The sequence below is a fragment of the Mesoplodon bidens genome (assembly GCF_964165515.1).
Source record: "Mesoplodon bidens genome assembly, chromosome: 3".
Classification (NCBI taxonomy): Eukaryota; Metazoa; Chordata; class Mammalia; order Artiodactyla; family Ziphiidae; genus Mesoplodon; species Mesoplodon bidens.
In genome coordinates this window covers 87,651,414-87,678,650 of record NC_138178.1, presented here as the reverse complement: position 1 = coordinate 87,678,650, position 27,237 = coordinate 87,651,414, and the positions used below count along the sequence as shown (strand labels likewise).

Genomic DNA, 27,237 nt, shown 5'->3' with positions numbered 1-27,237 from the left:
GGGAACCTGACCCTGGAATTCCCTGCCTAATTAGCCCCAAGTTGGCTACCAAGGTTCCCAGGCCCCTTCCCTAGACAGCTGCTCCTGAGGTATGGAGTCCATAGCATGTTTGCAAGGCTCTTTACCATGGGGGAAGAGGCCAGGGCAGGAGAAAAAGGAGTGGGCTTTTCCATTTCCACTCTTTGCCCTCCACTCCACAAACGTTAGGGGTGTACCTGCTGAAAATATGAATGTTTACCTAAAGATTCATTGCTAAACATGAAAACCAACAATTTCACATTTATACCTCATGAACTGACTCCTATGTACAAAGGTAAGTATGTCTTCAAACAAGGTCTACACTGGAGGACTATCCATTTAAGACATAGATTGTTCTCCTGAATCGGGTGGTAGGGCTCAAACAGCTGTTTCTCCCAAATATAAGAGCTTTGAACCATTAGGAAAAGTCATTTTTTCCAAAAATGGGGAGAGGTATTGGTTGATCACATTTTCTATTTAAAGAGTGAAAATTTATTATACTTATGCTTTGCCTCTACCCTACAATGCCCAAGCCTATTTTTCTCATTTGTAGATATTTATATTATCTGAGAAGTATATCAATTTAATATCTGTATTCAAAATAATTTCCATGCTTTCATTTTGTCGGGAAGGCACATAAAAGGTTCAGGCCACTTGTTATTACACAGCTCAGATAACTAGTAATGTTACTGCCTGTACTAATTGTCACGTTTGTTCTTTATTTTTCTTCCATGCTGTCAGGAGCCTTCCGGTGGCAAGAAAAGGATCTATATCAGATTGGTTGTACATGGCTTGGCTGGAAATCCTCACAAAGAACCTCCCTCCTGTCTTACTAGTTAGAGGAAATCACAAAAATGTCCTGACATTTTATTCTTAAAAGATAAAGGATTAGAACACATTTTAACTTAATGTATGAATAAGTAGGAGACATGTCCCAGTACTTCATGTTATAAATCTGATCTGTGGATATGCAAACCTCTGGAGACCAAGTAAACGTTGTCACTTTTTAAATTATTACTTAATAGGAGCTATTTTTTTTTATCAGCTTAAGGGGGTGTCAAAGCCAATGCTACCCCTAGAAAAACATCTTGTCATTTCTGTTGAAAAACAAGAAGATTAGGCAAACCCATGCTGGCTTATGCCCATGAAAACCACCAACTTCTTGTAAGCTTTTCCAGGCACACCTAATCTTCTGTTTGCTTCTAGGCCCTGGTAGAGGCTTCAGCCCCCAGCAGTTTCTCATTAAATGCCTACTGACAGGCTGGTTTAGTAACCATGGGTGGTTATCAAAGGAAAAGACCAACTGGGCAGGAAACGTGATTATGCTTGGCCTTCTGAGAAGCTTATACCTACAAAGAAGATTTGAAAATCAATAACTGAAACCTTTAAGAAGTACTTGCTTCTACACAATGTTTAAAGCAGTTACCTAAATGAGGTTATTTAATATAACACAGATTATACACTTAGAGTGATCTGAGAGATCGCTGATAACATACGGCTTCAATTTGGGGCTGATTGAAAAATATATTAGCTGGATTAGGAGGCAACATATATTCCAATTAAATGAAATATATTCCATCCTTAATATATAAATTTTAGTTGCTTTCCCTATTTAGACATTTCCAGCAGGGTATTACTTTGCATATTTTTTTTCTAATTAAGTGGGTAGCACAGATGAAGTCTTCATAGATGTTTAATTGAAAACCAAATACCACACATTTTCTAACTGTTATAAAGAAATATATCCTGAATCATATATTTAGTTACTTTATACAGTGATTGTATAGATTTAAAAGAATAATTAAAATGTGAAGTGGAGAAACTTGCAAATTTGGAATATACAAGTATCGATTTTTTTTCATTTGTTAGTGTTCCTATAATACTTAATCATATTAAAAAACAACCAAAATTTTTCTTCTGATGGATGGCTTGCTTATTTTTTTTCCTGACATATTATGACTGTTTCTTCTAACTGATAAAATAGGAGGGGAAAAAATCAACCTGAAATAAAACCACTCAAATTCATTTGCTCTGGCCTAGGTCATGTTTTTACCTTCCAGTCACTAAAATCACAGTGCAGGGCTTCCCTGGTGGTGCAGTGCTTGAGAATCTGCCTGCTAATGCAGGGGACATGGGTTAGAGCCCTGGTCTGGGAGGATCCCACATGCTGCGGAGCGACTGGGCCTGTGAGCCACAACTACTGAGCCTGTGCCCCACAACAAGAGAGGCCGCGATAGTGAGAGGCCCATGCACCGCGATGAAGAGTGGCCCCCGCTTGCCACAACTAGAGAAAGCGCTCGCACAGAAATGAAGACCCAACAGAGCAAAAATAAATTAATTACTTAATAAACTCCTACCCCCAACATCTTCTTTAAAAATCACAGTGCAATGGTGTATCAGATGTGACCCTGAAATTTTCAATCGGTTGCCTCATCTGCAGGTTGTTTAAAGCTGGGATTCAAGATTAGTCTTCCAGGCCAGACTCTGGCCTCAGAAGGATGACTAGGGAGGGAAAAGGGAAATAGCAAAGCTTAAGCAGCAGGATATCCCTATTCCAAATCTGACACCATTGGACTTAACTCAGGCCTGGATTAGCCCTCTCTCTTGAGCCCTATGTACCTGAAATCCAAATGGCTAGATGCCATCCTGGTGACCAGGGCAAGGAGCACCAGGCTTCATCTGGATCTGACACTTCCCTAAAACACTTGATAGGGTCTCGACAGGGTCTCTGGAAAAGGTGAAGAGTCATATGACTTCTATAACAGGAAATTCTGGCTCTCGTTTCTTGAAGAAGCTGTCATGTTAGGTCCCTTAGGAAACAGACTCGGAGAGAGTTTAGCGTGGAGCAGGTTTATTAAGGAGTGCCCTTGGGATTAACACCTGTGGAAGGGTGAGGGAAAGGTGAGCTGTGATGCAGTCCCAAGGACAGTCTCAGTGACCTCACAGGGAGCTCTGGAGACAGAATGTCCCTTCAGAGTAGTCCCAAGAAGGGCTGAGAGGGCCAGGACTTTATACTCCCACATTTATCAGTCATTGGAGGTGAGTGGCCCAGGAAGGAGTGTGAACTTGGATGAGGCAACTCTCTGCAGGTGAGGCACACCAAAGGGCCTGACAGCTGAAGTCTGTCTGCTGACAGCACTCCCAGATGCTGCGGCAATAAGTCCTTCATTAAACAGGGTCTGGGTGGGCTATCACCATGACAAAACTGCAGGGGTCATATAAAGTACTGGTCAAAAAACAAACAAACAAACACTCAGACTGGCCTAAGTTCAAGTCTCAGTTTCACCATTTATTAGTGGTATTACCTTAAACTAGTTATTTAATATTTTGAGGGTTACTGGCAAAAGAGTGACTGAAGGGATGTCCCTTGGGTTCCAGGTTAAGAAAGGAGGAGAACATGGACCGAGAAAAACAGGGATGGGTGCTAGTAAGGGACTGGTGATCTTGAGGTCAAGAGCAGCTGTATTGGGAATATAGGTTAAGGTAGCAGAAAATCGAAAGGATGGGGGCTATGGTCAAATGCCAACAGATTTTTGTAGTCCTCAGTGTCCTGTCCTTGTCCTTTGATTTACCCAACTCTGTTAACGCAACCTCCTACTATCTCCATGTCTATACTCAGGGTGTTGAGCAAGAAGGAGAAGGTTACACATTCATGTTCATTGATGTCCAGCTTTCTCTTTCCCCTCACTTTGTACATGTGTCTCATCAGCGTCCCTACCCTTCTCTCACAATGACTTTTCAAAATCTTCATCACTTTTTCGGTTGATGACCCTGCCACCATCCCTACAACATAGCCAGGTACATATAGACTTAAAGCTTTCTTATGTAAGGAAGGCCACACTGGGAGCATTGCCTTACAATTTCTTCCCTCAATACTCAAGTTTAGAGCTCTTTCAATGGAAGCTTTAAAAAAAAAGATGATAGATTCTTGAGGACAATCCTAAGCCTACTAAATTAGACTCTACGGGAGAAGGACCAAGGAATCTGTATATTCTGATGATCCACAAGATTTTGGAACTCCTGCTTTAGGCAGTCTTCCCTGTTCCTGTGACTTGACTCCCACCATGGGCTGATGCCTCCCAAATTTATATTTCTAACACAGAGCTCCCTTAAGTCTCAGATCCATATATTCAATCACTAATTTTCATGGTGTTTCTCTTTGTATATCCTTCAGACACTCTAAATGCAAGATGACCAGATTTCTGTTAAAAACAAAACACACAACTAGAGCAAAGGCATCTATGTCTCTTTCTCCATTGCCTATCAGATCCTTTCTGAAATGACCAAAGAGAATACAAATAGGAAAGTTCTGCATCATGGCAGGAAACTAAGAAAGGATGCCATTCACATGATAACATTTTTAGAAACACAATCAAGCTGGAGTTTACATGGGATGAGACTGATGAAAGCTAGAAAAGGTCAGCTTGCAACAAATGCTCCTGAGAAAAATCCAACATGTCACAGGAAATAGTTGCAGGAGACCCTGGGAGAGTTCCACTAACTCCTCCCCCAAGTGTGCAGGTGAAGGTAAGAAGCTGAAGGTACGACAGACAGAGTGCAGCACTGGGTGGGATCCCTTTTGTTGGATACTGAGAATATTCAGAAATGGCTGCCCGGAGAGGCCAAATGGTATGCTTGGTGAACACTCAAAGCGGACATGGGTATTGCAGTGGAGCATCTCATTAAGGCACCAGAAAGATATGTGCCACCAATAGAGGCTGAGCCAAAGAGAAAATCAGCCCTCGATGCACAATTCTCCTAATACTGTACAGGGAAGAAAACTCAGAGATGGTCGATCTTGTCCCTGGGTCTCACTGTTCTTAGGCTGTTGCGTTCCTAAACTGGCACTGCAAGTCGATATCAACCAGGCCTTCAGCTAAAATTAAATAGGAGGATTGTAACGATAACCAGGTGATGTGGTGAAGGTCCCTGTGTCATTCACAGAAGATCAGCACATCTGCTGGTTGTCAAACTTAGCATCCACAGGATCCTTGCTGGCTGGATATTGCTGCACAGGTCACCTGGAGCCAGTCCACCTAGATATTTCTAATGTTTTCCTCTGCAGAGATGTAGGGGACGTGTTGACATATGGATGAAATCTGTCTGGACTCCCAGGGGGAGAACAGGAGAAATTCCTCTTCGGGTGTGACTCAGATGTCCCAGTTGCTGACAGATCAGGGCATCCCCATGAGTTGCAGTAAGAGCCAAGAGGTCAAGCCAAGAGTGATCAGGGCCCAGCATCTGACCCAGGCATTCCCACGGGGCCACCAGCTGCCCCAGAGCATGGCAGCCCTGGTCTACAGGCAAAATCTCCTCTCCAGAGAAGGTGTGTTGGTCAGTCTTACCTCTTTCGGATTTCTGATGCTGAAAAGAACCATCTCAGTCTCCCTTTTCTTAATGCAGAAAAGGGTTTTCAAAAAGAATATATAATATTTCATCTCATCTATGACACCATTCTAAACACACTATTTTAGGTCCCACTAAGGAAGAAAAATTTCTGCTATTTAAATTATGACATAATATCCTAACACTTGCCATTTTGTTATATTGAGATGCCTTTTTTAAGGCTTATTTTAAATCACATACCATTCTTGTGCATATAAAAAAAGGAAGAGATAAGTGAAATAAATTTGGTTCCACTTCAAAGTCCCACTCTTCTTTTCACCTTTCCACTCTTTTTATGTCTGTTTTTTCACAGGACAGATCCTCAGTGCCTGGAGGAGCACTAGTGACTCAGTATTTCTCACAAGAGAAAGCCAGTGGACACTATTTTGTCATTGGCTTTAATAATTTTGATAATTCTAGGTTTGAGTACAGTTTTTTAATAGCTTAAATTTGTCTCCTAACAGAATTTAAAACATTGTATGGAAATTCTGATGCATAAAGAACATAAAAACAAGGAAAAAACAATCCCAAAATGTCAGAAAAAAATTATCAGTTAAAAAAAGAGAAATCATACAATAGAATAAAAGACATTCAAACATACAAGAAGTAAACAGAAAATATAAGTGTGTTTACCTTTTTTAACAGACTCTCAAATTTAAAACAAAAAAAATAAAATCAAACTCTATTTGATCTGCTAGCATAATATTCTAAATTATATCCAAAAGGCTAAAAACAAGAGAATAAAAAATATATAGAGGGCTTCCCTGGTGGTGCAGTGGTTGAGAGTCCGCCTGCCGATGCAGGGGACACGGGTTCGTGCCCCGGTCCGGGAAGATCCCGCATGCCGTGGGGCGGCTGGGCCCGTGAGCCATGGCCGCTGAGCCTGCGCGTCTGGAGCCTGTGCTCCGCAACGGGAGAGGCCACAGCAGTGAGAGGCCAGCGTACCGCAAAAAAAAAAAAAAAAAAAAAAAAAAAATATATATATATATATAGAAACATTCGAACAAAAAGAGTAGAGTTGGCAATTTTAATTTCAAAGTTTAAAAGAATTAGGAGGGATAAGAGAGCATAATTTTTTATATTTATAAAAGATATATAGCCATAATACAGCTATGATAATAATGGAGATTTATCTAAATAAGTAACATCATATTGACATAAATAACAGAAGAATCGTTGGAAGCGAGGAGAGAGTCACTAAGAAAGTCAATTTTCTTAGGAAACAGCTCACCATTATCTCTAACTTTGACAGATCAAGTATAGGAAAATTCAAACTACATTTTTTAAAAAATGGATTTAATACGTACCATAGTGCTCACTTACAAACACTACACTGTCTTTTAGAGATCTATAGAATGTTTTTGAAAACAAACTATATATTAGATAACTCAGTAAATTCTAAGATGTAGAAATAGGAAATATTACGCTTTTATCACAACACAATAAAACTAATATTACTTACAAAAATATAAACAACATGAGAAATCTTACTCACTGCGAAATAAAATTCTAAATATCTCATGTCAACAAAGAAAGAAATAACACATTTTGACTAGCAAAAATGGCATTGAGAATTCCACATAACAAAACATAGTTTATGCTGATGAAGCAGGCTCAGAGGTAGATTTATATCTATAAATGGATTTATTAATAAATACGAAAAATGAAAGTTAATGGTCAACTCAAGAAGTTAGAAACTGTGCAAGATAATTAAAGGAAAGCATGAAGAAGACATTAAGGAAGAAAAGCAGGGAAGTAAAATTAAAAGCTGAGGTTCTGGAGTCAGAAAGACAGGGGTTGAGTCTCAGTTTCCCCCCTTACTAGTGGAAGGCTCATTACCTGGCCTCCTGCAGAATCCATTTCCTCATACGTAAAATGAGCATTATTAAAAGATCTACCCTGGAGGGTTGTTGCAGGGAAATGAGATCATGTGTATTAAAAGCAGAGCACAGTACCTAACTGCGCACTTTATGGTAAGTACTTAACTAAATGTTAGACCAGGACAGACAAAAACAGTACAACTGATAAGCTCAAGTGCTGTTTGTTGCTATCGCTTAAAAAAAAAAGGAATGTCGAAGGATAAAATATAAATATACAAATTTACAAATGAGCAAGGAATTATGAGTACAACTATGGAGAAGAACACCCTTTAAAACTTTATTCCGGTAAATTATTAAATTCCAGTGAAATATATCAATTTCTGGTAAAATATAAATTACCAAAATTAACACATCATGTTTGAATATTTATTTGTAACTGCAGAGAATACCTCTAGAAAAATGCACAAGAAACCAGTAAGAGTTGACTCTGGAGAGGAAAATAAGATTAATGAAGGTGGCTGTGAAAGAGAGATTTGATTTTTACTATGCACCAATAATAATTACTCAAAAACAATATTTTAAAAATTGAATATATAAATAAACTACTAGCCTGCTAGGCTGTGTTTAGTTGTTAATTCGTGTTTGAAGTGACATATATTGTGAAGGTCGTATGAAATAAACTTTTTAAAGTTTTATAAAATGCTCAAAAATATAAGAGATATTATACCATCATGATAATTTTTTGCACTTACTTATAACATAGGTAACTAAAATATCATGTAGAAAAAGTTGACCCCACCACTCAGCCACTGATAAGTTTAGTTTTGTTCCATTTGAGTTTTTTTTTAAACATGAGATCTTTTTTTTTTCTAATTTATGATTCTCTCCTGGGTAGAAAAATTAGTAGAGAAGAGAAATATTGAGTTGGATTTCCACTACAGCCCTGCATATTTTATTTGCTGAAGCTCAGGAATGGACAAGCACAATCTTAATAGGTTCTGGAGTTTTATTTCCTGAGCTGAATAAAACTCAGAATTGCTATTATGCATAGTAGGATGGGGTAATTATAATAATGTGATTAAGTCTGTATGAACCCATGCATTGCAAGTGCAGTATGTTTTTACCCTTTTAAATACAAAATCCAAATAGGATACTATATTAATTTTCTATTGCTTCATAATAAATTATCACAAACGTATCAGCATAAAACAATACCCATTTATTATCTCACAGTTTCCACGGGTTGAGAGTACAGACATAGCTTAAGCTGGATTTTCTGCTCAGGGTTTCACAGCACTGCAGTCAAGGTGTTGCTGAGGGCTGAGTTCTTATCTGAGGCTCAGGGTCCTCTTCCAAGCTCATGTGGTTTTTGGCCAAATTAATTTTCTTGCTGCTATAGAATCCATGGTAGTTTACTTCTTCAAAGCCAACAGGAGAGGAAACCTCTTAACCTCTAGATCATCTTTTAAAGGGCTTGCCTGCTTAAGTCAGGCCCACCTGGGTCAATCTTCCTTCTGATTAAATTAAAGTCAAATGATTATGGGACTTTACATAATCAAAGTCCCTTCACCTTTGCCAAACATATAGGTAACCTAATCACTGGAGTGGCCATCCCATCATACTCATAAGTCCTGATCAGATTCAAGGGGAGGAGATTACACAGGGTGTGAACATGAAGGGGCCACCTTACAATTCTGTCCACCACAAATGCTATCTTGCATTTCTGAAGATCATATTTTAGCTACTAAGACCCAAGCTCGGAATCAGATAATAAATTAAAAATGGCCTGTGAAGCATCCAAATAATCAAGCAGTAACTAGCAATGACAGCAGGGATGATGCAGCAAAACAACAAAAACATTTTTAAAAAGAAAATGCAAGCCTCAAATACACAGCAGTTTGAGGTTCTAAGTGTAGTAGGCACAGACTCTATATACCTCACTAGAGCCTGAGGGCATCATCAAGTTGTGAGGAGACAGCTTAACGTCAGAAAAGTTCAATTTTGTTCTAGGTGCCCTGGTTAAGAAAGCAAGAATGTTTACAGTTCAGCCTCAGAAAAATTTTCCTTCATATGGTTAACATCAAAGGACAGCTAAGCTTCAGTTACCTGGAAAATTAATTTACATGGAATGACCCTGCAGTGAAGCAGAGTGTATGGAGCTCTTGTGTGAGGCTTAAAGAGTGTTTTTTCAGGTTGGGCAGTTCAAGATGAGGGATGCAGGAGAAATCAGAGGTTAAGGCCAAGATCTAGGTTATGAGTGTCATCACTTCAGGGCAGGTGACAAGCAATGACACCTGGAGCAAGGAGCCTGGGCTCTCTTTCTCTGCCTGGAAGATCTCTCAGCACAGGGCTGCCTAAGGCCAAAGCTAAGCAGTCAGCTTTTTAGAGAAAGACATGGCAACTGCCAAGCTGTGGACTCAGCTGCAGAGCCCTGGGGGCCAAAGCTGGGCCTCTGTTCTGATGCAGCTCTTTACCCAAAGCTGGTGGCTTTCTTCAACTTCCAAATTCAATTCATCTGCTCTTTTGGATGCCCAAGAGATCAGGAAAAGGAGATATTTCACATACAGACTTTTCTGTTGCTATTTCCAAAGCAGTTATATACTTAGATTTTCTAATTTTCCTGTTGTACTTCTCCCAACAAAGACGTGGTAGAAATATTCTCCAGGAAGGTGAGAAGTTCAGAGAAGTAAGCAATAACAGGTCTTGAAAGATATTAAACTAACGCAACCAGCACACTGGAGAGAGATGATCACCAGTTCTATAATTTCGTAATGTTCACAGGAACATTTTCAAAACAAGTTCTATTTTAAAAAGTATTACTTGTGCACCCTGGAGTTAACGTGTCCCAAACTGAGCTCTTGATCTTCCTTCCCGAAGCTGCTCTTTTAGTATTCTTCCAAATCTCAGTAAATGGCAACCCCATCCTTGCCGTAAATCTTGCAGTCATCCTTGACTTCTCTCCCTCACTTCTCATCTGACCCATCAGCAAATTCTAGTGGCTTCAGAGTATATCCAGAATCTAACCATTTCTCATCATTTCCACTGCTACCTCCCTGATACGTGCTACTTCCATCATCTCTCACCTGGATCACGGAGTAGCCTCCTAAAGGGTCTTCCTGCATTGGGCCTTGATCCTCTTCTGTCTCATTTCAAAATAGCAGCCCAAGCAATCCTGTTAAATGAAATAGAGCATGTCAATCCTCTTATCAAAATATTCCAATGGTTTCCCATTTCACTCAGTGGAAAAGCCACTGTCTTTACAAAAGCTTATAAGGCCCTACAACTGCAACCCTCACCCCTTGCCTCTGTGGCCGCATCTCCTACAACTATGCACCCCTCTCTGTTACTCTGTTTAGACCACACCAGCCTTCTTACAGGTGAGTTTGCACCTCAGGACCTGAGTGCTTGCTGTGCCCTCTGCCTGGAATGCCTTTCTCCCAAATATCACTTCTTTCAAGTTTGGTTACATGCCCTCCACCCCCAATCCCACACCTGGCAGATAGCATATTCTCACTGAGGCCTTCCCTGGCCACTCTCTCTAAACTGCAAGCCTACATTCTACATTTCACTTTCCTGCTCTGCTTTTCTCGTTAACATTCAGCACTATTTATTTTAATCACTTCTTCCATTTACTGTCAGACTAATTTTTGTCTGGTCTCTTCTCTGTTATGTCCCCAAAGCCTAGACCAGTGCCTGGCAAACTGAACACATTCAAAAATATTTGTTGAAAGGATGAATGAATGCAGGCACTGAGGGGAATAGGAAGTATAGAGCCCCACCTCCTTTGAGATTTGGTCTTTGACTCACTGTGGAGCCTCAGCCTGCCAGGCTCAGGTCCCATCTCACACCAGCCATGCCCCACATTCCACACACACCACTGTGTGTCTCTGAACATGTGGGTCCTGCTGCCTATGATGTCTGACTCTCTTTTGTTTACCTCACTGTTATTTTTATCCTTTTTTATTTCACTACCAATAAGGTAATTACTAGACAGTTTATCATGAGTTTATTGGCCATCTGGTATTGCTTCTTTTGTCAATTCAACAAAAATGTGCCAGGCTGTAAAGATATAAAGATACATTGTTCTAAGCTCTTAAGATAAGACAACCATTTTCCCTGTCCTCAAAAAGTTTATGGTCTAGAGAGACAAGCAAATAAGTATACAAAATAATTATGGATTGTGAAAAATACTGTGAAGGAAATAAAGAGGAAACTATGACAGAGAATAATGCAGAGGGCAGTACTTACATAGGGTGTGCAGGGAGGGCATCTATGAAAATATATTTAAGGATGAGAAGGTGGTGACAGTGTTGAACTTCACCTGACTTCTATGCTCCCAGAAAACAGTGATGGTTAAGAAATCTCCCCAGTCTTTTTTTCCTCACATCCCCCACCCCTCTGTGTTCTAGAAGATGACTAACTGCAATGAACCACCATTCCCCACATGGCTTAGATAAGACTTGCTATCCACTCTTTCTCATGACTCCCACAAGATTTGTAGATGGCTCCCATTTTTACTGGTGACAAGGTTAAACCCAGACCATTCCTCTTTTGCCTGAATCTGTTGACATGGTAGGACAGAGATCCTCTTTCTTCTTTGTCCCATGAATAATTAGCCAAGATTAGAACTGTTTGTTCCCCTGAAACCAGCTAAGCATTTCCTGTTCCACTGAAACTTGCTTTGACTGAAAAAACAATCCCAACTATAAATAACCCCACCTGTAACTTGTCTACTCCTCCCCATAAAAATCTAAGGCAAACCCCTCTGCTGAGACACGCTGTAGTAGGCTGAAAAATGGCCCTACAAGATATCCAGGTCCTAAGCCCTGGAATCTATGAATATCTTCCCTTATGTGGAAAAAGAGCTTTTGCAGATGTGATTAATTAGCTTGAGTCGGGACAATTATCTTGGATTATCTGGTTGGACCCTAAACAGAATCACAAGTATCCTTGTAAGAGGGGAACAGAAGGAGACTCGACCATAGATAAAAGAGAAGACAGCCATGTGATGGAAGCAGAGAGAGGCAGAGTCAGAGAAAAGATGCTCCATCACTGGTTTTGAAGATAGAGGAAGGGACCAGGAGACAAGGAATTCAGCTCTAGATGTGGGAAAAAGAAAGGGAACATATTCTCCCCTGGACCCTCCAGAGGCAGCACAGCCCTGCCCACACCTCGATTTTAGCCACATAAGATACATTTTGGATTTCTGGCCCACACAACAATAATAGGATAACTTTCTATTGTTTAAAGCCGCTAATTTGCAATGATTTGTCACGCCAACCATAGGAAACTTAATACGTACTCTAATCTTCAGATCTGAGGTGTTTCCCTATTGCAATAGCCTGAATAAAATCCATCTCCTCACTTACCACGTTTTTGTGTTTGACAGCGCTAACCAAACGAAGACCAGGGAGCAGAACACCCCCGGCAGAGTGACCAACTTGGACAAAGGTCCTCAGGCAAGAGAGAAGTTGGTGTGTTCTAGAACCTAGGAGATGAGCGTGACTCAAGATGAAGGTGAATGTTAACAGACTGACAGGGCCCTGGGCCATGGGAGGGAATTTGGACTTCATTATATTTGTGATGAGAAACTTTTAAAAGATTTCGAGCCATGAAGAGTAGAAGTAGAAAGGTCAGTTAGTAGTCCTGGTAAGAAATGATGGTGGCCCCAGGATGCGGGAAGAATTTAGATATAGGGCTGAATGAGGCAGATTCTGTCTCTGTAAGGGTTGAAATATGAAACAGAGCCCAGTCAAATTAGAATAATTTGAGGAGTGTGTACTAAAGAGGGTATTTATAAAGGTTTGGCAAGATATGGGAAACCAAAACAACAAAGGAAAGTACAGTACACTGAAGCTTAAAACAAACAGTGCCAAGCCTGAAGGGAAAGGAGGAGAAAGCAGTTTCCAGAGCCTGGAAGAAAGGGCAACCATGGCAAGAGCAGTGGTCTTCAGCGGAGAGACACAGCCATCCGGAGGGAACTCTGACCTTACCCTCCCCTCTCCCTCTGACCTCTTGCTGGGGCTCTCTATTGCCAAACCCAAACGCAAGCCAGAGAGCAAGAGAGCTCATTGGTTAAGTCCCTACAGGTCAGCCTTCCCAGGCAGGAAACAGGGTAGAAAGGGACAAGAGTGGGTATGGAGGGAAAAAAGATAGGTGGTAGAGAGTTAAAGTTAGCCCAATTTATTAAAAGAAAATGTGGAGACCTGAATTTTCTACACTATTTCCTTAATACTCAGTTTCACCTACCCCATGCCAATAGGCACAAAAACAATGGCTTTCACCTTCCTGATTTTTCTTTGAACATTTACAACTGCTCTTTTGTCCTAAAGGCCATCAAGAAAGACCGTGATTAGAACACTTGCAAGGGCTAATAATGTTATCTTCAAAGTTCAGTGAAAAACCTCTTTTGATAAAAGTGTAGAATTTAAGGAAATGTTGCTACTTGAAAACTGGATAATATTCACTTTATACTGAAGAGAATTGAGTTTATGCAGCCTGGTAAGTAAAGGTTGTTTCACAGGAGTGGAATATTGAATCAAACCAAACCACAGAAAGCCTAATTCATACATCTCTCTGCATGGATACCCATATTTTACCATTGTTTTGGTTTCCTTCTTTTTCTTTATTACTCTGGAAGATAATTCAATTTGCATTGCACATTTCCTCACAGAAATTTTGAATCTTATGAATATAAAAATCATGGACTTGGCCCAATGTTATTTTAATCAGTTTTTCTGTTTCCTAATTCAGGATTAACTTCCCAGGATATAGGCAGAGATTTAGTAGCAAGAGCGACAGTGTGCACATTAAAATATGGAGAGCTTCAGCAGCAATTTGAGTTATGGTAATTACTGGGTTTGTTTACACAAACACAGATGAAAAGCATAACCTTTTTGTTCCCGTCTTTTTTTTTTTAATTTGGAAAAATTGTGTGCTACCAACAGAAAAATCATACAACAGTTGTTTAATGTCATGGAGGAAATCAGGCGCAACCAATGAGACTGAGAAATAAAGATATCAAAACTCTCAGAGGTAGTGTCTTAGCTAGGCATCCTTTTCCCTGGAGCCACTCCCAGTGGTACAGAAAGGCTCTGGTGCTCACATTCTACTCAGAATGACTGCCACAACATTTGGCTGCACCCAAATCAACTACCCAGTGGGTCTCCACTAGCATACCAGTTCCAGTGTGGCCCCGCCCCAACACTGACTTCTGCTTCCACTGTCATTCTCCACAACCTGCTCCCTGGTCCCATTTGCTCCCTCCAAGAAGTAAGCCTGACTGAGATGGGGCCCACGTGAGTGAAGAGGAGAAGAAGAAGGCAGATGGTTTCCAGCGACTGGGAGCCAAAAGGAGAGGCACCAGTGCTCTCAGGGAATGTGAGAAAATAAGCCCATCCCTGGGAACATTTGGGGAAAAAACCAGGCTTGCTTTTGTAAGGCTTATTGGTCACAAATCTGGAAGCTTCCCCTAGACATCGTGCTTTCGTGAGAACCAGGCTGTCCCTCTTAGAGGCAGTAGGCAGACAAGACTTTCACCCATCTTAGAATGGTTGAAAAGGGGTGAAATTACCCAAATGACTAGGCTTGATCTCAATATCTTCTTTTACCTCTTCCACCCCATTTCCATACCAAATTGACTCTATGGGCCATCAACCCAGCTAAAAGAGAAGGCCTATTGATTGCCTAAAATATCTGTTCTAGGTGTTTTATGGTACACACAGTAATGGCACCCAAAGATATCTACACTTTGATCCCTGGAAAATGTGATTATGTTACTTTATATGGCAAAAGGGACTTTGCGGATGTCAGTAAGATTACTGACCTTGAGGGCCTTCCCTGGTGGCGCAGTGGTTGAGAGTCCGCCTGCAGATGCAAGGGACACAGGTTCGTGCCCCGGTCTGGGAGGATCCCACGCTGCGGAGCGGCTGGGCCCGTGAGCCATGGCCGCTGATCCTGTGCGTCCGGAGCACAGGCTCCGGAGCACAGGCTCCGGGGGCGGGAGAGGCCACAACAGTGAGAAGCCCGCATACCGCAAAAAAAAAAAAAAAAGATTACTGACCTTGAGATAGAGGGATTATCCTGGATTATCTGGGTGGGCCAAATCTAATAACATGATTCCTTAAAAGTGGAGAAACTTTCCCAGCTATGATCAGAGAACCAGAAAGATGGCAGCATAAAGACTCAATCTGCTGCTGCTGTTTTTGAAGACAGAGGATGGTGGTCACAAGGCAGGGAATGTGGTCAGCTTCTGGGAGCTGGAAAAGGCAAGGAAATGGGTTCCCTCTTAGAGCTTCTAGAAAGGACTGCAGCCTTGCCAACACCTTGATTTTAGCCCTGTGAGACCCATGCCAGACTTCTGACCTAAATAACTGAAGATAAATTTGTACTGTTTAAACCACTAAGGTAATTTGCTGTGGTCATTTGTTACAGCAGCAGTAAAAACTTATACAGTCTTCCTCACCTCAAGCTTGGATTAGCACAATAGAAAATTTTTAATTTCTCCAGGCTCTCAAGTCTCTAGGTCATCTTAGAAACTGTTATTCACCAAACTCTTGTCAACTATCACACTACTCATTTGACTTCCCTGTTCAAGAGCCTACAAATGGCAATGTTTTCAAACTAAGCTCCTGTAAATATCAGAAGGTCTGAAGTGCCAAAGTTCAAAGTGTAAGGTTAGTGAATACTGCTGAAAATGCCCTGAAAAGAGTCCTTGGAGAGACTGGTCAACAGGATTTTCCAGGGGCTTCATCACCAAACATGCTGAACAATAGGAATCCACTGGTTGGTTTATAAAGTCTTGCAGCGTTTACCAGTTACACAGCCCTACTGATAAAATCAGTCAGTGTGCTGGGGTGAAACCATTTCTACTACTCTGGCCAGAGTGGATAATGCAACTAATCTCTGAACCGGGGGCTAGTCAGTAGGGATGGTAACATGACAATATATTATATAGCTAATTTTCCAGTCCAACCAGATGCTCTTTGAAGGCAAAAGAGGGAGACATGATTTGAAAGAGATCATGTGAGCCAAGAAAGACAGTAGAAGTCTAGAGCTGACTTAGTTCTCAGACAACTTTCCAGTTTAATCCATATAATCCCCCTTCCCCTAACCCTTTCCTCTTTTCCTAGTCTTGCAATTAAAATTGTCAAATACACCATTTCTCATTGCTCAAACTTTCACTTTACATTCTATAGTAAGTTTCAGCCTTTTAGTCCTATTTAACGGTTGGTGGAGCACCTTTTGTGACCTGCTTTGATGGTCTCCCTTTGGCTTAACCAAGAAACTAGCAGATATTCTGAATGATGCCTGGTCTGCAATTATTCTTAGTAAAATTGTACTGCAAATTTATTGTTAAGAACAAAGGCCTTGGACCTGCCTCTATTTTTAAGGTAATGGAATCTCTATCAAAATGATACTGAGTACAGTGATTTTGGTAAAGTTCGTAATATTGGTTAAATGTGAAGAAATTCTTTCTAACAAGTCTTGACCCCAGCAGATTCTCTAGAAATAAATTCCCTAAAGCGGTGGTCCTTAACTAAGTGTGGGCAACAAGAATCACCCTGGAGATCCCAAGTAGTCAGTTTGTAGTACGGTTTGGATATGTGCATTTGACCAGTCTTTCTAGATGATTCTCACATGTACCCTGCTCTTAAGGCATCTGCTTTTATTTTCTTCCTGAAAAGTTGATGATGCTTTAAAATGAAATAACAATAGTCCTTCTCTGGGCTGTTATTTACAGAACTTTCACTTTCTGGTACTCCTATACAGAATGGCACAATTCAGAGTCAGCTTTTCATGATTATGTTAAGAGATTGGGTACTCAGAGCATAGTAAGAACTATAGTTCTGAGTTTGTATGGTAATTATTCTGATCCCCTTGAACTTTTGTGGCAGTAATTCGTGAGTTAGTCGAAAGTGGTTTTGTAGCAATAAATACTTGTTTTGTTGACTATCGGCTAGTTCCTTGTTTTTTAACAACAGCTGCTGACCTTAGTGTCAACCTTCTGAGCTACTTATATGGTTAAGATCCATGTGCTGATTTTATGAAATTGAAAGGCTACATATATTTATCTGATCTTTGTGTTCTTCCCAAGAGCCTGGTAGAAACATTCTTCTGGGTTTCACAAGTCATATGCTAGTTTAGTGTTTTAAAATTGGGCTATAGATACTCCTGGGGGAACAAAACACATCCCAGGAGGTATCTTGATGGCATTTTGGACCAAACAATTTTAAAAGAATGACCTTCTAGATAGTGATACATATGTACTTTATACTGAAATTGATCTGCCTATATACTAGTTCTTTCCCATTTCCTTTATTATAATCGCCCTTTTACAAAAGCTAGGCATATGACTCACCAACTTCAGGCTAACTGGTGCTTTTCCTTGGTGTAAAAAACTCTAGGCTTGAAACAAAGGAGAACTTGTAAATTTTTGGTACCAGAACCCAAAGTATGGCTTCTGTCATTTTTGGGCTTGCACATATTTCTAGCCAAGATGAAGTGTGGCATGATAAATGAGCTATTTTTGCCCATGTTGGGATGTTCTAAATTCAGCTACAGGATTGTGCAGTTATGGGGAATTACGATATTTTCCCATTAATATTCACACTGCTTCCATTCCTGAATGATTGTCAAAGAATGAACTACCCCTGAAGAACATTTCAAGAGTTTTGTTTAAACCAGCGGTCCCCAACCTTTTTGGCAAAAGAGACCCATTTCGTGGAAGACAACTTTTCCACAGAATGGGGTGGGGGGAGGGATTGTTTTGGGATGATTAAAGCACATTACATTTATTGTGCACTTTATTTGTATTATTAGTACATTGTAATATATAATGAAATAATTATACAACTCACCATAATGCAGAATCAGTGGGAGCCCTGAGCTTGTTTTCACTTGTCACTCACTGATAGGGTTTTGCTGTGAGCCTGCAAGCAATTGATTTATTATGGTCTCTGTACAGTCAAAACCCCTCTGCTAATGATATTTGCAGCCACTCCCCAGCCCTAGCATCACCACCTCTCAGCTCCACCTCAGATCATCAGGCATTAGATTCTCATAAGGAGCACGCAACCTAGATCCTTTGCATGCACAGTTCACAGTAGTGTTCATGCTCCTATGAGAATCTAATACCACCGCTGATCTGACAAGAGGCAGAGCAGTAATGCAAGCGATGGGGAGCGGCTGTAAATACAGATGAAGCTTCGCTCAATCGCCCACCGCTCACCTCCTGCTGTGCAGTCCAGTTCCTAACAGGCCACAGACAGATAACAGTCTGTGGCCTGGGGGTTGGGGACCCCTAGTTTAAACTGACAAAAACTGAGAAAGTTCACCTACTGGAGAACCTCTCCATAGGAAATCTGAGCAAAAGGACACTAATCTGAGATGGAGGTTTGAGGTCCAGAAAGAAAAACAAAGAAAATGATAAAAGTCTGGGTAAACATTTTTTTAAATGACTGTAAAAATTAGTAATAATAATGCTTATTGGGATTCAAGAAAAGATATGTTTAAAATATCAGGAGGAGGAACCAAGATGGCAGAGTAGAAGGAAGTGCTCTCACTCCCTCTTGAGAGAACACCAGAATCACAACTAGCTGCTGGACAATCATCGACAGGAAGACACTGGAACTCACCAAAAAAGATACCCCACATCCAAAGACAAAGGAGAAGCCACAGTGAGGTGGTAGGAGGGGCGCAATCACAGTAAAATCAAATCCCATGACTGCTGGGGGGTGACTCACAGACTGGCGAACACTTATACCACAGAAGTCCACCCACTGGAGTGAAGTTTCTGAGCCCCACGTCAGGCTTCCCAACCTGCGGGTCCGGCAATGGGAGGAGGAATTCCTAGAGGGTCAGACTTTGAAGCCTAGTGGGAATTGACTGCAGGACTTCGACAGCACTGGGGGAAACACAGACTCCACTCTTGGAGGGCACACACAAAGTAGTGTGCCCGTCAGGACCCAGGGGAAGGAGCAGTGGCCCCAGGGGAGACTGAACCAGACCTACCTGCTAGTGTTGGAGGGTCTCCTGCAGAGGCGGGGGATGGTTCTGTCTCACCGTGAGAACAGGAACACTGGCAGCAGAAGTTCTGGGAAGTACTCTTTGGCATGAGCCCTCCCAGAGTCTGTCATTAGCCCCACCAAAGAGCCCAGGTAGGCTCCAGTGTTGGGTTGCCTCAGGCCAAACAACCAACAGGGAGGGAACCCAGCCCCACCCATCAACAGTCAAGTGGATTGAACTTTTACTGAGCTCTGCCCACCAGAGCAACAGTCAGCTCTACCCACCACCAGTCTCTCCCATCAAGCTTCTTAGATAGCCTCATCTACCAGAGGGCAGACACCAGAAGCAAGAAGAACTACAATCCTGCAGCCTGTGGAACAAAAACCACATTCACAGAAAGATAGACACAATGAAAAGGCAGAGGGCTATATACCAGATGAAGGAACAAGATAAAACCCCAGAAAAACAGCTACATGAAGTGGAGATAGGCAACCTTCCAGAATAAGAATTCAGAATAATGACAGTGAAGATGATCCAGGACCTCGGAAAAAGAATGGAGGCAAAGATCGAGAAGATGCAAGAAATGTTTAACAAAGACCTAGAAGAATTAAAGAACAAACAGAGATGAACAATACAATAACTGAAATGAAAACTACACTAGAAGGAATCAATAGCAGAATAACTGAGGCAGAAGAACGGATAAGTGACCTGGAAGACAGAATGGTGGAATTCACTGCTGCAGAACAGAATAAAGAAAAAAGAATGAAAAAAAATGAAGACAGCCTAAGAGACCTCTGGGAGAACATTAAATGCAACAACATTCGCATTATAGGGGTCTCAGAAGGAGAAGAGAGAGAGAAAGAACCAGAGAAAATATATGAAGAGATTATAGTTGAAAACTTCCCTAACAAGGGAAAGGAAATAGCCACCTAAGTCCAGGAAGCGCAGCAAGTCCCATACAGGATAAACCCAAGGAGAAACACGCTGAGACACACAGTAATCAAATTGGCAAAAATTAAAGACAAAGAAAAATTATTGAAAGCAGCAAAGGAAAAATGACAAATAACATACAAGGGAACTCCCATAAGGTTAACAGCTGATTTCTCACCAGAAACTACAAGCCAGAAGGGAGTGGCATGATATACTTAAAGTGATGAAAGGGAAGAACCTACAACCAAGATTACTCTACCCGGCAAGGATCTCATTCAGATTCCATGGAGAAATCAAAAGCTTTACAGACAAGCAAAAGCTAAGAGAATTCAGCACCACCAAACCAGCTCTACAACAAATGCTAAAGGAACTTCTCTAAGTGGGAAACACAAAAGAAAGAGGACCTACAAAAACAAATCCAAAACAATTAAGAAAATGGTCATAGGAACATACATATCAATAATTACCTTAAGCGTGAATGGATTAAATGTTCCAACCAAAAGACACAGGCTTGCTGAATGGATACAAAAAGAAGACCCATATATATGCTGTCTACAAGAGACCCACTTCAGACCTAGGGACACATACAGACTGAGTGAGGGGATGGAAAAAGATATTCCATGAAAATGGAAATCAAAACAAAGCTGGAGGGCTTCCCTGGTGGCGCAGTGGTAGAGAGTCCGCCTGCCAACGCAGGGGACACGGGTTCATTCCATGGTCCAGGAAGATCCCGCATGCCGCGGAGCAGCTGGGCCCGTGAGCCATGGCCGCTGAGCCTGCGCGTCCGGAGCCTGTGCTCCGCAACGGGAGAGGCCACAACAGTGAGAGGCCCACGTACAGCAAAAAAAAAACCCCAAACAAACAAAAAAACAAAGCTGGAGTAGCTATACTCATATCAGATAAAATAGACTTTAAAATAAAGGATGTTATGAGAGACACGGAAGGACACTACACAATGATCAAGGGATCAATCCAAGGAGAAGATATAACAATTATAAATATATATGCACCCAACAGAGGAGCACCTCAATATATAAGGCAACTGCTAAAAGCTATAAAAGAGGAAATCAACAGTAACACAATAATAGTGGGGGACTTTAACACCTCACCTACACCAATGGACAGATCATGCAAAATGAAAATAAGGAAAGAGAAGCTTTAAATGACACAATAGACCAGATAGATTTAATTGTTATTTATAGGACATTCCATCCAAAAACAGCACATTACACTTTCTTCTCAAGTGCGCACGGAACATTCTCCAGGATAGATCACATCTTGGGTCACAAATCAAGCCTCAGTAAGTTTAAGAAAATTGAAGTCATATCAGGCATCTTTTCTGACCACAACACTATGAGATTAGAAATGAATTACAGGAAAAAAAACGTAAAAAATACAAACACATGGAGGCTAAACAATACATTACTAAATAACCAACAGATCACTGAAGAAATCAAAGAGGAAATCAAAAAATACCTAGAGACAAATGCCAATGAAAACATGACGACCCAAAACCTATGGGATGCAGCAAAAACAGTTCTAAGAGGGAAGTTTATAGCTATACATACAAGCCTACCTCAAGAAACAAAAAAAATCTCAAGTACACAATCTAACCTTACACCTAAAGGAACTAGAGAAAGAAGAACAAAGAAACCCCAAAGTTAGCAGAAGGGAAAGAAAGCATAAAGATCAGAGCAGAAATAAATGAAATAGAAACAAAGAAAACAGCAGCAAAGATCAATAAAACTAAAAGCTGGTTCTTTGAAAAGATAAACAAAATTGATAAGCCATTAGCCAGATGCATCAAGAAAAAGAGGGAGAGGACTCAAATCAATAAAATTAGAAATGAAAAAGGAGAAGTTACAACAGACACCGCAGAAATACAAAGCATCCTAAGAGACTACTATAAGCAACTCTATGCCAATAAAATGGACAACCTGGAAGAAATGGACAAATTCTTAGAAAGGTATAACCTTCCAAGACTGAACCAGGAAGAAACAAAATATGAACAGACCAATCACAAGTAATGAAATTGAAACTGTGATTAAAAATCTTCCAAGAAAGAAAAGTCGAGGACCAGATGGCTTCACAGATGAATTACATCAAACATTCAGAGAAGAGCTAACACCCATCCTTCTCAAACTCTTCCAAAAAATTGCAGAGGAACGAACACTCCCAAACTCATTCTATGAGGCCACCATCACCCTGATACCGAAACCAGATAAAGATACTACAAAAAAAGAAAATTACAGACCTATATCACTGATGAATATAGATGCAAAAATCCTCAACAAAATACTAGCAAAGAGAATCCAGCAACACATTAAAAGGATCATACACCACAATCAAGTGGGATTTATCCTACGGATGCAAGGATTCTTCAATATACGTAAACCAATCAATGTGATACACCATATTAACAAATTGAAGAATAAAAACCATATGATCATCTCAATAGATGCAGAAAAAGCTTTTGACAAAATTCAATACCCATTTATGATAAAAACTCTCCAGAAAGTGGGCATAGAGGGAACCTACCTCAACATAATAAAGGCCATATACGAAAAACCCACAGCAAACATCATTCTCAATGGTGAAAAACTGAAAGCATTTCCACTAAGATCAGGAACGAGATGAGGATGTCCACTCTCACCACTATTATTCAACATAGTTTTGGAAGTCCTAGCCATGGCAATCAGAGAAGAAAAAGAAATAAAAGGAATACAAATTGGAAAAGAAGAAGTAAAAGTGTCACTGTTTGCAGATGACATGATACTATACACAGAGAATCCTAAAAATGCCACCAAAAAATTACTAGAGCTAATCAATGAATTTGCTAAAGTAGCAGGATACAAAATTAATGCACAGAAACCTCTTGCATTCCTATACAGTAATGATGAAAAATCTGAAAGAGAAATTAAGGAAACACTCCCATTTACCATTGCAACAAAAAAGAATAAAATACCTAGGAATAAACCTATCTAAGGAGACAAAAGACCTGTATGCAGAAAACTATAAGACAATGATGAAAGAAATTAAAGATGATACAAACAGATGGAGAGATATACCATGTTCTTGGATTGGAAGAATCAATATTGTGAAAATGACTATACTACCCAAAGCAATCTACAGATTCAATGCAATCCCTATCAAATTACCAATGGCATTTTTTACGGAAATAGAACAAATCATCTTAAAATTTGTATGGAGACACAAAGACCCCAAATAGCCAAATCAGTCTTGAGGGAAAAAAACGGGGCTGAAGGAATCAGACTCCCTGACTTCAGACTATACTACAAAGCTACAGTAAGCAAGACAATATGTTACTGGCACAAAACAGAAACAGAGATCAATGGAACAAGATAGAAAGCCCAGAGAGAAACACACACACCTATGGTCAACTAATCTATGACAAAGGAGGCAAAGATATACAATGAAGAAAAGACAGTCTCTTCAATAAGTGGTGCTGGGAAAACTGGACAGCTACATGTAAAAGAATGAAATTAGAACACTCCAGAACACCTTACACAAAAATAAACTCAAAATGGATTCTAGACCTAAATGTAAGACCAGACACTGTAAAACTCTTAGAGGAAAACATAGGAAGAACCCTCTTTGACATAAATCACAGCAAGATCTTTTTTGATCCACCTCCTAGAGTGATGGAAATAAAAACAAAAACAAACAAATGGGACCTAATGAAACTTAAAAGCTTTTGCACAGCAAAGGAAACCACAAACAAGACGAAAAGACAACCCTCAGAATGGGAGAAAATATTTGCAAACAAATCAACGGACAAAGGATTAATCTCCAAAATATATAAACAGCTCATGCAGCTCAATATTAAAGAAACAAACAACCTAATCCAAAAATGGGCAGAAGACTTAAATAGACATTTCTCCAAAGAAGACATACAGATGGCCAAGAAAAACATGAAAAGCTGCTCAACATCACTAATTATTAGAGAAATGCAAATCAAAACTACAATGAGGTATCACCTCACACCAGTTAGAATGGGCATCATCAGAAAATCTACAAACAACAAATGCTGGAGAGGTTGTGGGGAAAAGGGAACCCTCTTGCACTGTTGGTGGGAATGTAAATTGATACAGCCACTATGGAGAACAGTATGGAGGTTCCTTAAAAAACTAAAAATAGAATTACCATATGATCCAGCAATCCCACTACAGGGCATATACCCAGAGAAAACCATAATTCAAAAAGACACATGCACCCCAATGTTCATTGCAGCACTATTGACAATAGCCAGGTCATGGAAGCAACCCAAATGCCTATCAACAGACAAATGGATAAAGAAGTTGAGGTATATATATACAATGGAATATTACTCAGCCATAAAAAAGGAACGAAATTGAGTCATTTGTTGAGACGTGGATGGATCTAGAGACTGTCATACAGAGTGAAGTAAGTCAGAAAGAGAAAAACAAATATCGTATATTAACGCATGTATGTGGAACCTAGAAAAATGGTACAGATGAACTGGTTTGCAGGGCAGAAGCTGAGACACAGATGTAGAGAACAAACGTATGGACACCAAGGCGGGGAAAACTGCGGTGGGTTGGGGATGGTGGTGTGCTGCACTGGGCAATTGGGATTGACATGTATACACTGATGTGTATAAAACTGATGACTAATAAGAACCTGCAGTATAAAACAAACAAACAAAAAAAACAAGTAGTACTAAACTTTCTTTGGGTTATTTGTATGGAAATATGTTAATATAAATGTTTCAGACATTACATGAAATTTCTAAAAATCTTGTATGGTATAATGTTATAAGTCATAATTGTAGTTAGCATTTTAAAATGTATATGTCAGAAATAACTAAAAAAAAAAAAAGATGTGTTTAAAATACCAGACAATAATAGTATATATGCCAAAAGAAAAATTAATTGAGTTAGAGCATTCTAAGGTCCTTGTTATCCAGGAGAAAGATAATAATTTTGTTTTAGATCTTTGAAACTCATGAATTAAGCATGTGTGTTCTAATTTATCTGAAACAACAGAATCAGAGAGTAAAACTTCTAAATTAATAGAGGGAAAAGTGAAACAATAAAATAATTAAATTATAAATAAAATTAATAATAAAATTTAAAAGGCAAAAGGGGTAAAAAGAAACAGAGAACATCTGAAAGGAGCCCAAATTAGGATAAATTTAAATCCAGTATGGAGTTTACGTGCTAGTGGAAGAAACATACAAGTGAAATGAATAAATATGTATATAATTTCATGTAGTATTGTGCTATGAAGAAAAATCAAATAGGGTAAAGCATTAGGTGGTGCTTAGAAGACTATTTTTAGATTAGGGAAGATCTGAGAGAAAAGGGGAGGAAGCAAGATTCTAAGGCTTTTTATCTTGAGCAAGAGAAAAGGTTGAAAAGAGAAAAGAAGACAGAAGACAGACTGAGGAGAGACAGCAGGCGAAGTGGGAGTAAAACCAGAGTGTTGCCCAGTGAAGAAATGTTTCAACAAGGAGGGCACGGTCAACTGTGAAACGAAGAATGTCTGGTTAATTTTCTACACACATCTTTCCCAGACCTGGAGAATAAGGGCCAGGCTCAGTATTAAGAAGAGTTGTCATAGTCTCATTAGGCATATATAAACCCAGAGAGTGGCTGAGTGCAAGGACTCTGAAGCCAGACTACCTGAAGTTGAATCTTGGCTCCATCTCTTTCTGGTTGTGAGCTGTGTGGTCTTAGGCAAATTATTTGACCTCCCTGTGCTTTGGTTTCCCCATCTGTATAATGGCGATAGTAATGGCACTTGTTTTCTCTGTTTGTTGTGATTAAATGAGTTAATATTTATAAAGCGCTTAGAATATACCTGGAATATAAAGTAATCACCATGTTATGTCCTTGTTAAAAAGAGAAAAATCCCTAAAATGGCAAAGATAGGAAGGACAACTTTGCTTGTAAAGTACAGACTTGCATTCTCAGTAGGTTCACTCTGGCACAAGATTTAAGTAATTAAATTATCAGCATGACTGATAAGATAATTATATTCTGATCAATATACAGCATGAAATAAACATGTCTGGTTCTTCTTTACTATAGTATCTTGAATTTAAGGTGTATTTTCATATAAAATTATATTTCAGTGTCATAAGGAATATTCTTTAAACGCTTAGTGATTCAGACCCCTAACCTGTTACTCTTTTCCAGCTGGATTATTCCCTTTTCTCTTTTCAATCTAAAATAAACTCAGATGAAAAGTGACAACAATATAATTTTCAGTCTGCACATTAATAGAAGAAATAGCTTAATACTTTCTTGGTGTTAGCTATTATAAGGAGGCAAACAAAACATTTCCAGTGTAAAATACTGAAGTAGGTGCTTTGAAGCATTCATAAAAGTTTATGACTCTTACTAATGTGAAAGATAAATGCATGTACTTGAGTGAGATGATTACACAAGGGGAGTATATAGCTAATGAATGATATGGTAAGTGTTATAAAAGATAAGGCAGATCTCACTACTGGTTCTAAGAAGTTTCACGAATGAAGTGAGATTTTTGTGTGGGTCTGGGTAAAGGAGTCATTACAGTCACTACATTTTAGGATATGCAAGGAGTCAAACTATCTTTAATGCAAACTTCCTTAGAAAATTACTAGAGAAAGTACTTCAGCAAAATGAGGAAGTAAACTAAAAGGAAGATACTAGATCCATAAAACCAGGGCTCCAACATAAGATGGGGCAAAGGGAAGTCCCAGGATAACAGTTATTCAAGCAGGACTAGAGGGTCACTTGCACAGACCAGAGCAAAAGAATAGAGGAGTGAGGGAGGGAAAATCCGAACTGATAGGGAATTTAAATTTCAGTGTTTCATTTGATGTCATAGATATTTAAGGTATAGGATCCCTGGAACATTTGGAAAAAAACAAGCAATGGGTGAATCAAAACCACCACCACCGATAAAAATAGGAAAATAAGGCAGTTATAAATTTGAGGGGGACAGGTGTAAAAAACCAAAATACTATCATATTACTTGTCGCTGAAGTCAATATTTAACAGTCATGATAAAGTAAATACTAACTGCTGACGTACACAAAAAATTGTTA

General features: G+C 39.8%; 1 protein-coding gene and 1 long non-coding RNA gene across 4 annotated transcripts in view; one reads left to right on the top strand and one right to left on the bottom strand.

The window, feature by feature from the left end:
- SLC12A1 (solute carrier family 12 member 1) overlaps positions 1-1,603 on the top strand; it is a gene marked incomplete at its 5' end in the record, with an annotated part of 91,309 nt that extends 89,706 nt beyond the window's left edge. For all 3 annotated transcript variants that reach the window (XM_081227092.1, XM_081227091.1, XM_081227093.1), the window contains one exon: positions 760-1,603. In XM_081227092.1, the coding sequence (XP_081083218.1) occupies positions 760-895 (136 nt within the window). In that variant the 3' untranslated portion in view covers positions 896-1,603. The remainder of the gene's footprint in view (positions 1-759) is intronic.
- The window catches only part of LOC308613494, an 84,925-nt gene that overhangs the window by 55,731 nt on the left and 1,957 nt on the right, over positions 1-27,237 (bottom strand). The window contains exon 2 of the long non-coding RNA XR_014015258.1: positions 10,307-10,395. This is a non-coding gene — a long non-coding RNA (uncharacterized lncRNA). The remainder of the gene's footprint in view (positions 1-10,306; positions 10,396-27,237) is intronic.